This window comes from Hesperophylax consimilis, chromosome 2 (assembly GCF_061612785.1).
Source record: "Hesperophylax consimilis isolate HC1 chromosome 2, BYU_Hcon_1.0, whole genome shotgun sequence".
In the NCBI taxonomy this organism is placed as follows: Eukaryota; Metazoa; Arthropoda; class Insecta; order Trichoptera; family Limnephilidae; genus Hesperophylax; species Hesperophylax consimilis.
The window spans coordinates 6,070,635-6,084,965 of record NC_142837.1 but is presented as its reverse complement, the minus strand read 5'-3'; the positions used below and the strand labels follow the sequence as shown (position 1 = coordinate 6,084,965).

At 33.2% G+C, this 14,331-nt stretch overlaps 1 protein-coding gene across 2 annotated transcripts in view; it reads right to left on the bottom strand.

The window, feature by feature from the left end:
* Positions 1-4,883: 4,883 nt before the first annotated feature.
* Positions 4,884-14,331, bottom strand: part of dpr18 (defective proboscis extension response 18) — a 172,463-nt gene continuing 163,015 nt past the window's right edge. For both annotated transcript variants that reach the window (XM_089644368.1, XM_089644361.1), the window contains 3 exons: positions 13,890-14,319; positions 12,569-12,672; positions 4,884-5,339 (listed from right to left, as the gene is read on the bottom strand). In XM_089644368.1, coding sequence (XP_089500494.1) covers positions 5,233-5,339; positions 12,569-12,672; positions 13,890-14,319 — 641 coding nt within the window. In that variant the 3' untranslated portion in view covers positions 4,884-5,232. The remainder of the gene's footprint in view (positions 5,340-12,568; positions 12,673-13,889; positions 14,320-14,331) is intronic.

The window sequence follows — 14,331 nt, the reverse complement described above, 5'->3', positions numbered from 1 at the left end:
ACTTTTATTTGGGGACTTAAAGAATTCATTCCCGTCGCAGCACAAATATTTATTTATTTTCGATTCAAGAAATGCAATTTTTTACTATGTGGCTTAACATGATTACAATATAAACAGAAACTTCTTACTTTGTGGCTTATACTAACACAAAATTTGATTTTGAACCACTTTATTTGAACCCATCTCTGCCTGTGATAGTTAATTAATTTTCCAGTATGACCCTTTACTACCCCGTCCCCTTTGTTTACCTAGACTTCAACACCTAAATATTTCTGTATATCGTATTTTGTATCTCTTGTTAATTTTCATATTTTCCTGGAAAAAGAGTAGCACTTTTGAAACGGGTAGAGATGTGTTAAAATAAAATGTTTTTAAACAAATTAATGTGTTTGTATTGTAACAGTTTTTCAATATCAGGACTTATTCTTGTGGTAAAAAGAAATTCTAAATTTCCTCATTCTGAACACTTATTACTTGTTGATGTAATATTTGTTATTTATTGGTAATACTTTTCGTATTTCAATTTTGTTTTCTATTTTAGAATTTTGTTACTAAATTTTTTTTTATCTTTTTGCCTGTAATCAACATATATTATGCAATAAACTTTTGTGCAGTTGACAGAAAAATCTATTTACCTTTAATCATCTAATGTGAGTTTTGAGCATTCAAATTATTCAATTTGGAAAGCGAGTACGGGAACGGCCAACCTGGAAATCATTTGGCAGATGCGTGACATGCCAAATTGGGAGAGGTTGGTTTGGGGAGACCCTTTGACATCTCCAACTGATCTCTCTTGACGCATCTCCTTGCACCGCAGCGCGAGAAATAGATTCATACGCCTTCTGGACACACTGATCCCTTCCCACCCACAATACCTTTTTCTTTACCATCCTTTCTTTCATTTCCTTAAAAATACCCTCCACACAGATGATAATATGGAAGGAAATTATTTTGTTTAGGGCCTCTTGTGTGGGGTTAGTGTAAAAAAATGTCTGTGTTTCCATTTATATATTTGAGCACGACACATTTGAAAAAATAACAAATAATCACCCCTGTAATAAAATCCATTTCAAGTTATAATATAAAAGCTTGCGAAGAAATAAAACATTTTATAACTTATAATTTTATGGTGAATTCAAGATTTAAATGGACCAACTTCATTTTTCACTACCCCGTGTTCAAGTAGCCTCATTCTCCCCTTAGTGGTTTATGGGATCGTATAGTCCAGAGTTTATAGTTGTACATTAGAAATCCTGGACCAAGTCAGAAGAGCCTTCTTTATGGGGAGAGAAGGGCAATCCGGAGCTGTCTACTGGGATTTTATTATACATCTTATTTCTACGTCTTAAGCTAGTTGCCTAGCACTTTAACAGAGTTCGCTTTACAATTTTCACGTTCGAATTCCGCAAACATATGATAATACCAAAAAAATACCACAAAGTATGAATATAACATTTAAAAATTGAATCTTAAATATGACCGTACTATATGAAAACTTACCTAAGGGTTTTGTGAATACCGGCGAAAATTTGTATTAACACCAATATTTTCCTTATATTTACTGTATTTGTACTTACATTATTCCAACTTGATTGCCTATATTCAAACCCATTTTAACACCTGTGGGTGTTTAACATGCTGGCGGATACTAACTATATATTAACACCAAATTTTTACTTATTTTAATTGCAATTTTTGTATTTACATCATTTCAACTTGTGTGCCTACATTCAAACCCATCTTTACGCCTGCTTTTAAACTCTAATGCCATGTTTTATTCTCCAATCTATTTTCAAATTACACTGGTACGTGAGTTGGTTTTTTTTTTTAAATATAATTACAAAATTAAACATTTTAATGATTTTTTTCTTTCAATATTCATACAATGTATTGATTAACTAATAACCACACTAGTTACAATATCGGGGAAACCATACTACGGTTAATTTGTGATAAACGGTTATTAACCGCTTCGCAGGCAAATTATTTTTCAATAATCTTTTGAAAAAAAGTCTATCATAGGTGTGTAAATAATATAATTAAGTTTTAACGCATTTCCTTGTAGAGGTTTTGAAACACATTTTCCTGATATCGTGAATATTATTATGTTCATTCGCCATTGCTTCTGACAATGAAACAAGTTTCGCTTGATGAAAATATAATATTCTCATCCAGAATCGTTTCATTTAACCTTTTTATGAATTGTGAACTTGTAACTTATAACGGCGCGTTTAAATATCCAACGTAAAAAAATTCTTGTGGTCTTCGGAGAAAATCTCATCTGTTTTAAATAGTACTACTCAAATGTAGCTTTTATTGGGCGTATTAGAGACAATATCCTACGTTTTTATTTCCCTTTTTACTCTGATTTTACTGAATTTCATAAATAATTACCTACTATCCCAAAATTATAGATTGGCAAAATAGAAAAAAATCATTCATAATATATGCAGATACCTAACCAACAATACACATTTGTTCCTCTATGGAGCGGCTGAAATAAAACTTAATATTATGTTTAATGTAAATAACAATTTTCTTTATTTATACACTGCTTTTTATCCACTCAAGCAAAAAGTGATCTGTTTTTGATTTGTCCATTTTACTAAATTGATATCATTCCTCAAAATATAAATATTTGAACATGTAAACACTGATTACCGCGGCTTAAAGCCAATAAATCCCTCTAGATTTCACCGATTTATCCCATATTTTTAGGTTTTATAAACTTATTCACATGGCAAGCGATCATTCAAGTAGTTTTTGAAAACTTGCCACAGTAAAATATGCCAAAAATCATTCAAGTGATTATAACGTAATCCATTTTAATTTTTTCCGGCAAAATTTCTTAATTGTCAAAGGTTTATATAACTCTTTGCGCCCATGCAGGCAAACAACCAGCTTTTTGCTGATCTGTGGCCATACAGGCAGACAGCCAGTTTTTTGCTGATCTGCTGCCATGGAGACAGGCAGCCAGCTTTTTGCTGATCTGCAGGTCGTGCTCGAATTTTGACTTATTTATAATTCTCTTGCTTTCCTTTACCATTTTGTTACATGCTGATTTGTTTCCCGACGTTCAAAATGTGCTGTAGGCTTGGTAAGCCGCGTTTTTTCATCGAAATGCTTCAAAGCATTGCCGACTGAATTCCACGACAGTTTTTTTTAATAGAGAATCGTATGAAGCCATCCATCATGGATGTGTGGACTTCACTAATTTCCGGGGCACATCTGAAAAGATTTGAAGTCAGAAAACAGACAGCTGACCACGGGAAAGCATTAAAATGTGCCCGCAGATCAAACCAATCTTCTGACTTATATTGCCACTCTTTTCTCTTCAGCCTCTAGTTTGACGGTCTGAAGTTAACAGGGATTATATCGTCACCAAGCAGTGATTGGACAATATATGCGCTACGGAATTTTTGCCTTCCTACCTAGAGTGAATAAAATTTGCTGGTTTTCTTTGTCAAATGTGAGTTTTAGCTCCTTAGTAGCAATGTTTATTTTTCAAAAGTTGGCCTTCATCATTCGATTTCCATATTCTTTCAATTGTTTATTTTGTAAGTTTTGAAAACATATTTTAATTGGTTCGCTTTCATATAGGTACCTTATTTTTTTGAATTAATGAAAAGTTGTCTTTTTGTATACGATGAATGGTTAGTCATTTTAGGTGAAATACTACCTTCTTTAAAATGGACTTTGTAATACTTCTAAGGTGCTAAAACATTATCGTCTAAATATTAATAGATAGTATAAACTTTTCCAATTTCCACGAATTTGAAATTTGAAAATGCATTATTGAACGTTGTGTATTTTAACTGACTACTAATTACGTTACTTCGATGTAAACAAACAAACTCCACATCGAACTTTTTAATTAAAATCTTCCTTCACTCCCAACAACTTCATCAAAACTCACGAAGTGGTATTTACCTTTTTGGTTCTCGCACAGCAAACATACGAGAATACATGTCACGTTGAACACAGTAATAGTAGATTTTTCACATACTATTGCATCATTCCAGCACCATAAAAAGTAAAATTTACTGTTATTATTTTTTTTTTCGTTTCAATTTTTATGGTTTTCGTTATGGTTATGGAACTGTATGTATTGGCCAAGCTATGGTATAATATTTATGTAGGTGTAGAAAATGTTGACTTGAGATCGCCTTACATGGTAACAGTTGATAGCATGGCGTGACAGGATACCATGCAGTTTGCCACAAATGTGAGTTTATTGGCAAACTTTTCACAATGGTAGTAACCTATCATAAAAGAGTTCGTTGGGAATAGAGAGACATAGCAAAAGAATATTCAAAACTGAACTTTGGAAGTATATTAATAAAGATTGCGATGAAAACATTTCATTTTAGCTTCGTAGCTTACTTCATTATTTGATAACTATTTTGATGAACCAAGTAGATTCACACACAAATTTTGACATGATCGTCGTACGTAGGTACTTGGTTCAAAATTTAATACAGCGCTTTCGTGTTTTTGCCCTCCAATTCCGTACACAATACTGCAATTGAGATATTAAAATTACATTAATTGAGGTTTATCAGCATCGATACTAATTAACAAGTACAAAATTATTATTTTTCAATTATTTTATTTATTTCAAAGAAATTTTCACACAATTCGTCCACAAACTTGAAACATTACATTTTAACTCCACTACTCAATAAATCAATAAAAATATTTTTTTCATAAAATGATATAAATGCTAAACATGATTCACTCGAAGTGAACATAATTTTAAAATAATCATCTTTTTACTTCACGAAGAAAATTCTTACAATTAATATAGATTAATTTTTATTTTTTCATATTTACAGATAAATTCGTAGTATACTATTCTCATAAACATGTAAGTACGAGTAGGTTAACTTTTAAATGGACAGGATTACATTATAATATAAAATGTTCATGGAAAAAAGATACAAATAATAATTAGACGTTACAAAACAACTTTTAATTTTGGTACAAGTAAGTAGTTCGTATTCATAATTATTTTATAGCTTGAAGTCCTTAGATTAGGTGAGATAATTTTGTAACATTTAATCGGCATATTATGGATAAGTTTAACACTAAATTTTATGGTGACACGTAATAAATTATTTGATTCCTTACAATTGAGCTTAATATCGTTTATTTTATTTGACAGATAGATCTGATAAAGAGAACATTAACTTGTTTAAGGTTTTATTCTAGATTAGGCTTTTATTTCAGTCCTTACATTTTGATAACCAATACAAATACACTATAAACTGATATTGATGAAACTATCATCGACGCTGCGTTGCTCAGAGTGTCGTGATGAACTGCGGCTTGGGTCTCTCCTGTTGGACAAAAATGCAAATTTATTATTATTGCTCAGTGTCATGTTAAACTGGGGCTTGGGTCTCTCCTGTTGGACAAAAATGCAAATTTATTATTATTGCTCAGAGTGTCATGATAAACTGCGGCGTGGGTCTTTCCTGTTGGAAAAAAATGCATACTTATTACTATTGCTCATATTGTCACGATGAACTGCGGCTTGGATCTTTCCTGTTGGACAAAAATGCATACTAATTATTGTTCAGAGTGCTATCATGAACTGCGGCTTGGGTCTCTCCTATTGGACAAACATGCATTCTTTTTGCTATTGATTTTGGTCATATTTTAGATAAAATAATAGTTTAAATAACATTAGCTAAATAATGGATGAAAATACTATACGCCGAAAAATAAACCAATATTACAGACTTTCTCGTTTTATTTTTTATTCTCGTTAAAATGGTTTGTAATTTGTACAAGAAAATCACTAATTTTCTCCATTTACTTCAAAAACAACCCATTGAAGATGTCCTTATATGGTTAACACTTTTACAGTGTGTCAAGTTGAATAGGATACAATATGGTCGTGTGGAATGCACAGATACATCAAATTGATTATCTTTGTTCTCTTGAGTTCTGGGAAGGAAAATGGTAGGAAGGGTGTGTAAGAATCTAAAGATCGGTGTGTCCAGGAGTGAATTCTACTGCAGTGCAAGGCGATGGGTCGAGAGAGTCCAGCTTGAGAGGCCAAAAGAACTCCCTCAACCGGCCAATCTGCCGCCAAGACCTGGGCAAACTTCACTCCCGGGCACCTTTGCTAAGTCAAAAAACTCAGCGAACCACTTGATGTAACCTAATGAATGGTTGAAGGGGTGGCGGTACCCATGCCCTCATCTTAACTTCTAATGTTATAAAAGTTTCTGACGTTTCGCCAGGTGGTGACGGTGCAGGTCATGTGATTTAAATAGCGACGTGTACGAACTGTGCGCGACAAGTTTTCTGTGATGTGAATTTACAACATCAGTATCGAATACTTGCACATTCCTGTGGAAAAGTGGCTTTACACTTACACCACAACACGTGATTAGATACTTTATTGCATTTTATATTATACACACGTTGGTCTTATAACATAATGTTGGTAGGTATCTACCGACCTTCATACTTTCATTATGTTGTCAATGTTGTACGTCTCCCTTATTTTGGAATATTCCACTCTGTAAATAATTTCCATGTATTTTCCCCCCGATCTAATCTAAAATAAAACGCGTCGTTCCGTATAACAACGTTGTTAGTTATTGCGTCACATTATTCCTGATTTGAATATATGTAGTTATTAAAGTGTCATCATAATTATCGGCTTGAATGGAAAGGCCATACATTTTTACTTAGAACGGGTTCTTTCACACAGTTTAAACAATATGTCAAATTTCAAAACCTCTGGAAAACCGTTCGTGTACCGGTGAGAAGAATTTTTTCCCAGACGATAAACCGTTCAAGCGCTGCTGGCAATAAAATTTTACACTAGCTGGAATTTTTTTTTTTCGATTTAAACCTGTATACCATGAGAAAATGCATATTTTTTTAATAAAATCGCTTGCACTTGAAATACTAAATAGTTAATTTTTGATTTCCCTCAAAAAGGGTCAGGTATTCCGAAGGTACAATTCGTTAAATTTCAAAGTTGATTTTTCAAGTTCTGTGACGGTCCTATTCAAGTTCCGTTATTATATCACTATCGGCCAATTGTTTCAAAAAAACTAAAATAATAACAGAATTTAAATAGAATCTTCTTAGAACTTGAAAATAAATTTTGAAAATTTATGAATTATTCAAATTTGTGAAACAACCCGTCTAAAGTGTCCTTAATTTTGCTGAGTTATCACTGAATTAACTGCTTCAATTTTATTGAAAGCTTTACTTTAAATTTTTCCAATCAAAAACTAAAAAAAATGTTGAACAAACAATCATTTGAATGGCGTAGTAAACATGTAGTTCAGTATGTGATTGCTTTGGGCACTTTCACGTCTGTGGACACGCAAACGTGGTGAATCGATAGTTACCTTTGTGGTATCTAGAAAAACCTAATAAGTGTTCAATTTCATAATAGCATGGACGCAGTTTTTTTTGTAAACGTAAACAGAAATCATTCATCGCGCAAACGTTAAAAATGCGTCTTAATATGTTTTGTATGCGTTAAAACAAAACAAAACTGTAAGCGGAGTCAGGAGTGGAAAATAATGTAACAATCTTACTAATAAAGATTCCCAAATTCGCTGGTACTGCGTTAGTATAACTATTCGGTTACCAGATAACTCATGAAAATGATAATTCATCACATCTTCAAAAAGTTATATAAAGTCATGGAAAGTGATGAAACAAAAACTTTATTAACTGGGTTAAGTAGGTTAGGTTAGGTTAGGTTTAAATTTTTTTTTTCATCGTGTCTAATGACTTTATATCACTTTTTGAAAGTGTGTTGAATTGTCATTGTGTTGAGTTATCATGGATCCAGTGTAAATTAATACACAAATCACCACTCGCACGTAAATCACGCTGGACTCTCACTATCACGCACCTTACGCGCGATTTGAGGTACTTCGGCAGCCATTTTTGGGTCCATCACACGCGCGATCGTCAACGAATGTGGAATGTCTTCGGTGATTTAACTAAGTATAAATTTAAGTTGATATATTAATAAATGACGTTTTCTTAAACTACTAAATGTTATTTATTAACATAATTGAGGTCGATTTAACTCACCTTCGTGTGATTATGAATGTATTTCTGATGAGACAACATCCCTCAAATGATATTTTTCGCATAAGGCTAAATCTTCCCCAATTAGTTCAAGCAAGTCATCTGAGTGATAAGTAATGTGATCTGAGGACATCTATAGGTAAATGAAGAATTTTGGCTCATGCTCCCTCAAATTTGGATATAAAGTAAGAATGGATGTAATCTACATATAATATAGTCTATTAGTTCTTCATTTACGTCGTTTCCATCGTAAGTACGCAAGCCACAAAACAATTGCCACTGCCAACAACAGCCTTGTTGAATACTGATGACTCGGTCAGCAGCCCACACTCGCGCGTAACACTTTACGAAAACGCAGCATGTGGACGTGGACTTGTGGGTGTGGACGTTCACTATATGTCTTGCTCGCGTGTAACACGCTACGAAAACGCATCATGTGGACGTGGACTTGTGGGTGTGGACGTTCACTATATGTCTCGCTCGCGTGTGACACGCTACGAAAACGCAGCGTGGACTGTGGGTGTGGACGCTCACTTACACTGAATCGTGCCTTCTGAACAGGTTCTAGGTTCTGGGCCAGCCGGTACAAATCATACAGCTACGGCCTATATACGCATCTGCAGTGATTATGAGTGACGTTTTCCACTATCCCGACCTTATACGCCTGTATACTATTAATACCGATTAAGCGTAGATTCGTGTAGATTTCCGACGATTGTATTACAATTTACATAAAATATAATATGTTTTTTTTGGACTTTATAACATAAAATTACTTAAATGTTTTTCCAAATATTCTAGGAAAACATTTTCATGTAGTTTTTTTCTGCAATTTTTTCAAGCGTCACATTTTGATCGACGATGTTCAGTATATTTGTGAAAAATGATCAATTTTCCGAAGAATATCTGCTGAGTTGTTTACGCAATCGATCACCGTTTCCTTTGATGCCAGGTCCCATTGTAGCCGGCAAGGACTGCTATTACAAATACCTCAAATGTGAAATACAAATAGCCCGAGAAGCAATTACCGCCCCAATGTGACAACTAATTCCATCAATCATGGTGTTATTTGATATGCAAATCTCTCCCAACGAATTACATGTTTACTCGTAAATCGGCGACATTTTACATCGGTGAAGGCTCAGCCTTATCGATATGCCAGATTTATTTATTTGTTTGAGGTCAACAGAAAGATGACGCCATCTTTTTTTATGGTGGTCAGTAAATAAAAATGTAACATTAAGCAGCAGTGTTCTTTTTCAATAAATTATTTTTACTCAATGCAAAATATATTTGTAAGTATTTTTTTTTCAATTTTATGTACCTGTGTCCAAACTTGATTGTATTATCAGTATTTAATAATGAAGAATAAAAAAATCTGTTTACCAGTCCGATAAATTATTTATTGTGGAGTTTATTCATGTTTGGGGAGGCATCAGATTTAATAAATAAATTATTAAAATCAACAAGAGAATATTTACAGGATGAACGCGTTCAAATCTGTACTACTTTGGGTCCATGCGGACCCGACAGAAAAACACATTCTTCTCTCCAGCAACCATCCTTCTTACTTATCAGTGCCCTTTAAACCATATAAAGGCAGGACGCTGCTTGTCTTACTTTTCGATATATTTAACCCACTGTAGTAATAGTGTGTTACGAATTACAACGTTAAGTTGTTTTTGTATTTCTCAATTTTTTGTAAGTTTATCATATTTTTGATTCGTAATATGTACAGCTCGTATTAACGTTTTGAGGTAAAAGTTATTTTTCATAGGTCAGTCCAGGGGTTTGTATCCTAGACTGGGTGGCTAGAGCTGTACTAGAGAAATTCTGTGATGAAAACAAAGATTTCATCTCAGCAATAAAGAAATAATCGATTCCTTAGACCAGGGGTGATCTGCATTATGTGCATTCTGCAAGCATAATCTTTCTTCACCCGTTTTCTTTCACGGTATCTCAGGTATTATATATAATATTATGGGAACAACAAAACGACGTGTTTTGTAATTTTTTTATGTATTGCTACAATTCTGCCTATTTAATTGGTTAAATAAATATTTAAAAAAGAAAAACTTAGTTTTCCGTGCGTAATTATAATATTCATGCAGACGTTCATTTAGAAAAAAAAGTCCGGTGTACATGTAATGATAATTTTCTTATGTATTTAAATTATCATCAAATCACAGTTTGTTACTGACATTTGGCGAAATTGATCATAGTACACAAACAAATGTTGTAATTTATGTAGAAACATAAAAATAATACGAAAACAATTATCATTTTAAATTAAAATAATTAATATCGAATTAAATAGCCAACTTCGTTTATACAACTATATTAGAAAATAGTGGTGTAAATAAAGTTTGTAATTCTTATTTAATTTACAAAGCAATTGTGCAATTATTGTTGAAGAAATAATATTCATTTCGCTTAAACTACTTTTTTAAATAATTGAACTACAATTCACGAAGTTAATTATTGTCATTTAATGATGATACCAAGAAGTGAATTTATAAAAATTATTGAAGAGTAAAATATTTTGAATTATGTATTATAATGTACAATAAACATAATATTAAACGAAAACAATGAATAAGTCAAAAGTCTAGACATTTTAATACTTTGTATTTTAATAGTCATTAATATATTTAGAAAAATCAAAATATGTTTCAGTTATATTTGTAATTTATATTGAAAAATAAAATATATTGAAGAAAATAGGAAGAAACTGCTTTGGTAGTGGGTGCATAAAGTGTGCACCTATTTATTTCATTTTATAGTTAAGTTTACACCAAATAAATTATTTGGTGTAAAAATGTCAGCCTGAGTTGTAAATCTGTGTATAATAAAACAAATATCTATAAAATTGCTTCAAACTCTAAATCAACGCAATTTATTATATTAACATATTGGATAGTAAAAATAGTGTAATTACAGAATATCAAAATCTACTTAGTGTAAATGTTTTAGAAAGCGTAATATTTGATGTGACTCAGGATGAAATATTGAATAGAAAAAATGTTAAGTCATGTATTGATCATGTTGCAATACTTAACCGCTATAACACTGTATTGTCATGTATTGTAACTAATCAAATGTCCGACCATTATAGGGAAAGAGGTACTTAAAAAAGATTTAAATTAAATTAGTTAAAAATAAAATTATTGATAATATTGAAAAGTTGTAAAAATGAGAGATTTCTTACATTAAAACTGAATACTACTCAGTTTTGTAAGACACTATAAAATACAAATGTAAAGAACATCTGAATGAAGAAATCATTAAAAAAAAACTCTCTGTCCATCCTACCAAAAGGTATAAATTATCCGTCAACTTAAAAGGCCTGTAGTGATTTGTTTTTGGGGCATTATGCCGTGTTGCGCTACCTCCTTCTTTAGCCAACAACACGGTATCACATCTTTATACATAAGCGCACATTTCACCACAAACCTTAAATTACACCTCTGCCCTGATTACACACTGCAATGCTTTCCGAAACGTTGGCTAAAGAATGATGTAGCGTAAAACGGCATAATACCCCAAAAACAAATTACTATAATACTTTTGGCCGTGAAAATCTTAAATCATACTTAAAAGGCTTAGTTCAGGCGGGATGAATTCGTAAACGCGTTTAGTTTAGTTTGTGATATTGAAAGCTGTTTAGAGAAAGACGCGATGCGCGACGAAACGTTTCTGCTCCGGTGGAAAAGCTAATCAATCCGCTCGGAATCCCGTGACGATCGGCAGTGGCAATCCATAGGACTCAAGGGCGTTCCATTGAGCTGCAACGGACTGCTTGTGGAAACCACACGACGATTTCACTAATAAACAGGACAAACAAAGCCGAGCAGCGAATTGTGGGAAAGGAACGAAGAAACGCGAAATGCGCAAAACGTCGCTTGCGGTTCCTTTGTTCCTTTTCAGTAATTCGTGGCTTAGAGGTTAAGTGTGACGTACAAAGAATACGTTGATCTGTTTAAGAGAGTAAAGCACGAATGGATCAGCGAAATTGTTAATGGTTCTCTGAAAAATATTTATTCCTGTAATTGCATTGAAATTTGAAAATATTCTGTTATAGGTATCTACTGTTAAATTATTTGTGCAACTTTAAGGATTTTTTAAATATGCAAATCATTAAAAAATGAATGTTGGAAATTACATTTCATAAAATTCTTGGTTACCATAAAACTTAATTACGAACGAATTGCTGTTTGAAAGAGAGAAATTCAACACTGCTTATTTCACCAACAACGATTGGACGAAAATCGCGTGAATGTTTGTGGAGTGTGAGCTAAGCGTGTTAATGAACATCTGTATATTAGGGAGGGAAGAATCTACTATTTAACGTGTGGATTTTTTAAAAATTTTCTCTCACAGGTTTTAAATGTTGCGTATGCAATTTTAAAAGATGACCACATTATTTTCATATAATTTAGGATAACATAGGGTTCCAGGTCCAAAAAGTCTGAACTTATAAATTATAGCTTACCACTTAGCACCTGTACGGCGACGGTGACCGTGGAGGCATTTAGTATGGAGCATGCGTAGGCGCCGCTGTCCTTCTGCTCTGCGTGGGACAGCTTGAAAGTCGAACTGGTAACACAGGTAAAAAAAATTTTTTTTTTTAAATAATCTACTACGATTTACTCATTAATTATGAATAGGAAAACTAAAATAATTCATTTCAATGCGTCAACAACTATCTGGAATGACACATTGAAAATGGTCTTATAAGCAAAACGTCTAACAAGTAATGTTGCTCTTGTTGGTAAAGAAAATTCGTGGTGGGATTCCATCATAATGAAATATTGGAATGCATTATAAAAAATTTAAAACATTTTTCCGCTTATCTTAAGTTTTGACCGTGACTGGTAAAAGCTTATTGCAGCTACTTTGAAGATGGCTATAATTATTTATTAATAAATATACATCATAGCTAATAATAACCAGTCTGAAGATTGCTAAAATAAGCTGAAATCGGTCAATATGTAAGTGGAAAAAAGTTTTTATTTCGTTTCAATTTATCATTACCAAGTAATCTGAATAGCCAGGTACTTCCCAACCTTTCCATTTCCCATTTCCCATCTCCTTCCCCTCCCTACTACCTACAGCCTCACACAGTTCCCTAATTAGGGATGCCATAGTTTCACTGGCTCCAGACTATTGGGAGCAGTTGGGACTCTTGTGTGGTTTCATATAAAAATTAAGATAATGCTGTACGCAAAACAGCAAAAGTATCCAATAATACTACATCGGTATATTTGTAAGATTTAAAAAAAATATCTGCAAAACAAGTTTTTTTATACATCAATTTATAAGTCAGTATTGTTTTCATCGCGTTTCGAAAAATTACAGAGACTACATGATATTATATAAGCTGATTTCATGTTTTATCAAACCGTTTCCTTAAAGAAGTAAATCAGAACTATGTATTTTAGTCTCCTTAAGTTATTTATAATCTCAATTAAAAATTTAAGATTAAAAAAAGAAAAAAAGGTTTTATCTTAACAGTCTGGCTTTTCATCAGAAAATAAATTTCTCGAAGCTAAAAGGAGTTTATTCTATGTTAATTAAAAGAAACTAACAAGAGAGTGAATCGAACCTGAAAATGTTTGTTTTCTTGGTATTATTTTCTACTCATGAGGAAACTATCAGTATTTACAATCGTAAACTAAAGAAATTAAAACTACTATTTCACCCGAACAATGGCGGTTTGTTAAATGTCTGCCAAACAAAAGAACGAATCGGTCTCCGCTAGAAATGGCGAGAACTAATTCATGTTCCCTTCAGTTTCTAAAGAACTAACTTACCTCATATTCCTGGCGGTAACTTTCTCGGTTAAAACTTTTCCATCTTTGTGCCACGTAATCCCAAAAATGTTATTGTTCTCTGCGGGCTTGTCTCTGTTTGTCAACAAACTGCTATTACCATTCGCCGAAGGGGTGGCTTTAGTCAAGCCGCCCGTCTTATCCATTTTATCTGACTGGTTGGCGGCTGCAGTCGTCGGGTTGAGTGCGGCTGTTGGTTGCGTTGCATTGGCAGATTGTGTTGACATTGTGGTTGGCAGACTCGTTGTGGTTGGTGGTTTGTTGAAAATCGGGGCTGACTTTGAGGTTGTAACGGAAAGAGTCCCGGTGTAAGCCCTCGAGACTCTGCACGACAGTTCAATTGCGCTCCCCGCCTTGTAGTATCTGTCTCGTACTTCGTGGCCTTGCTCGTCGACTATTTTCAATATAGGAGCTGGAAAAAAAA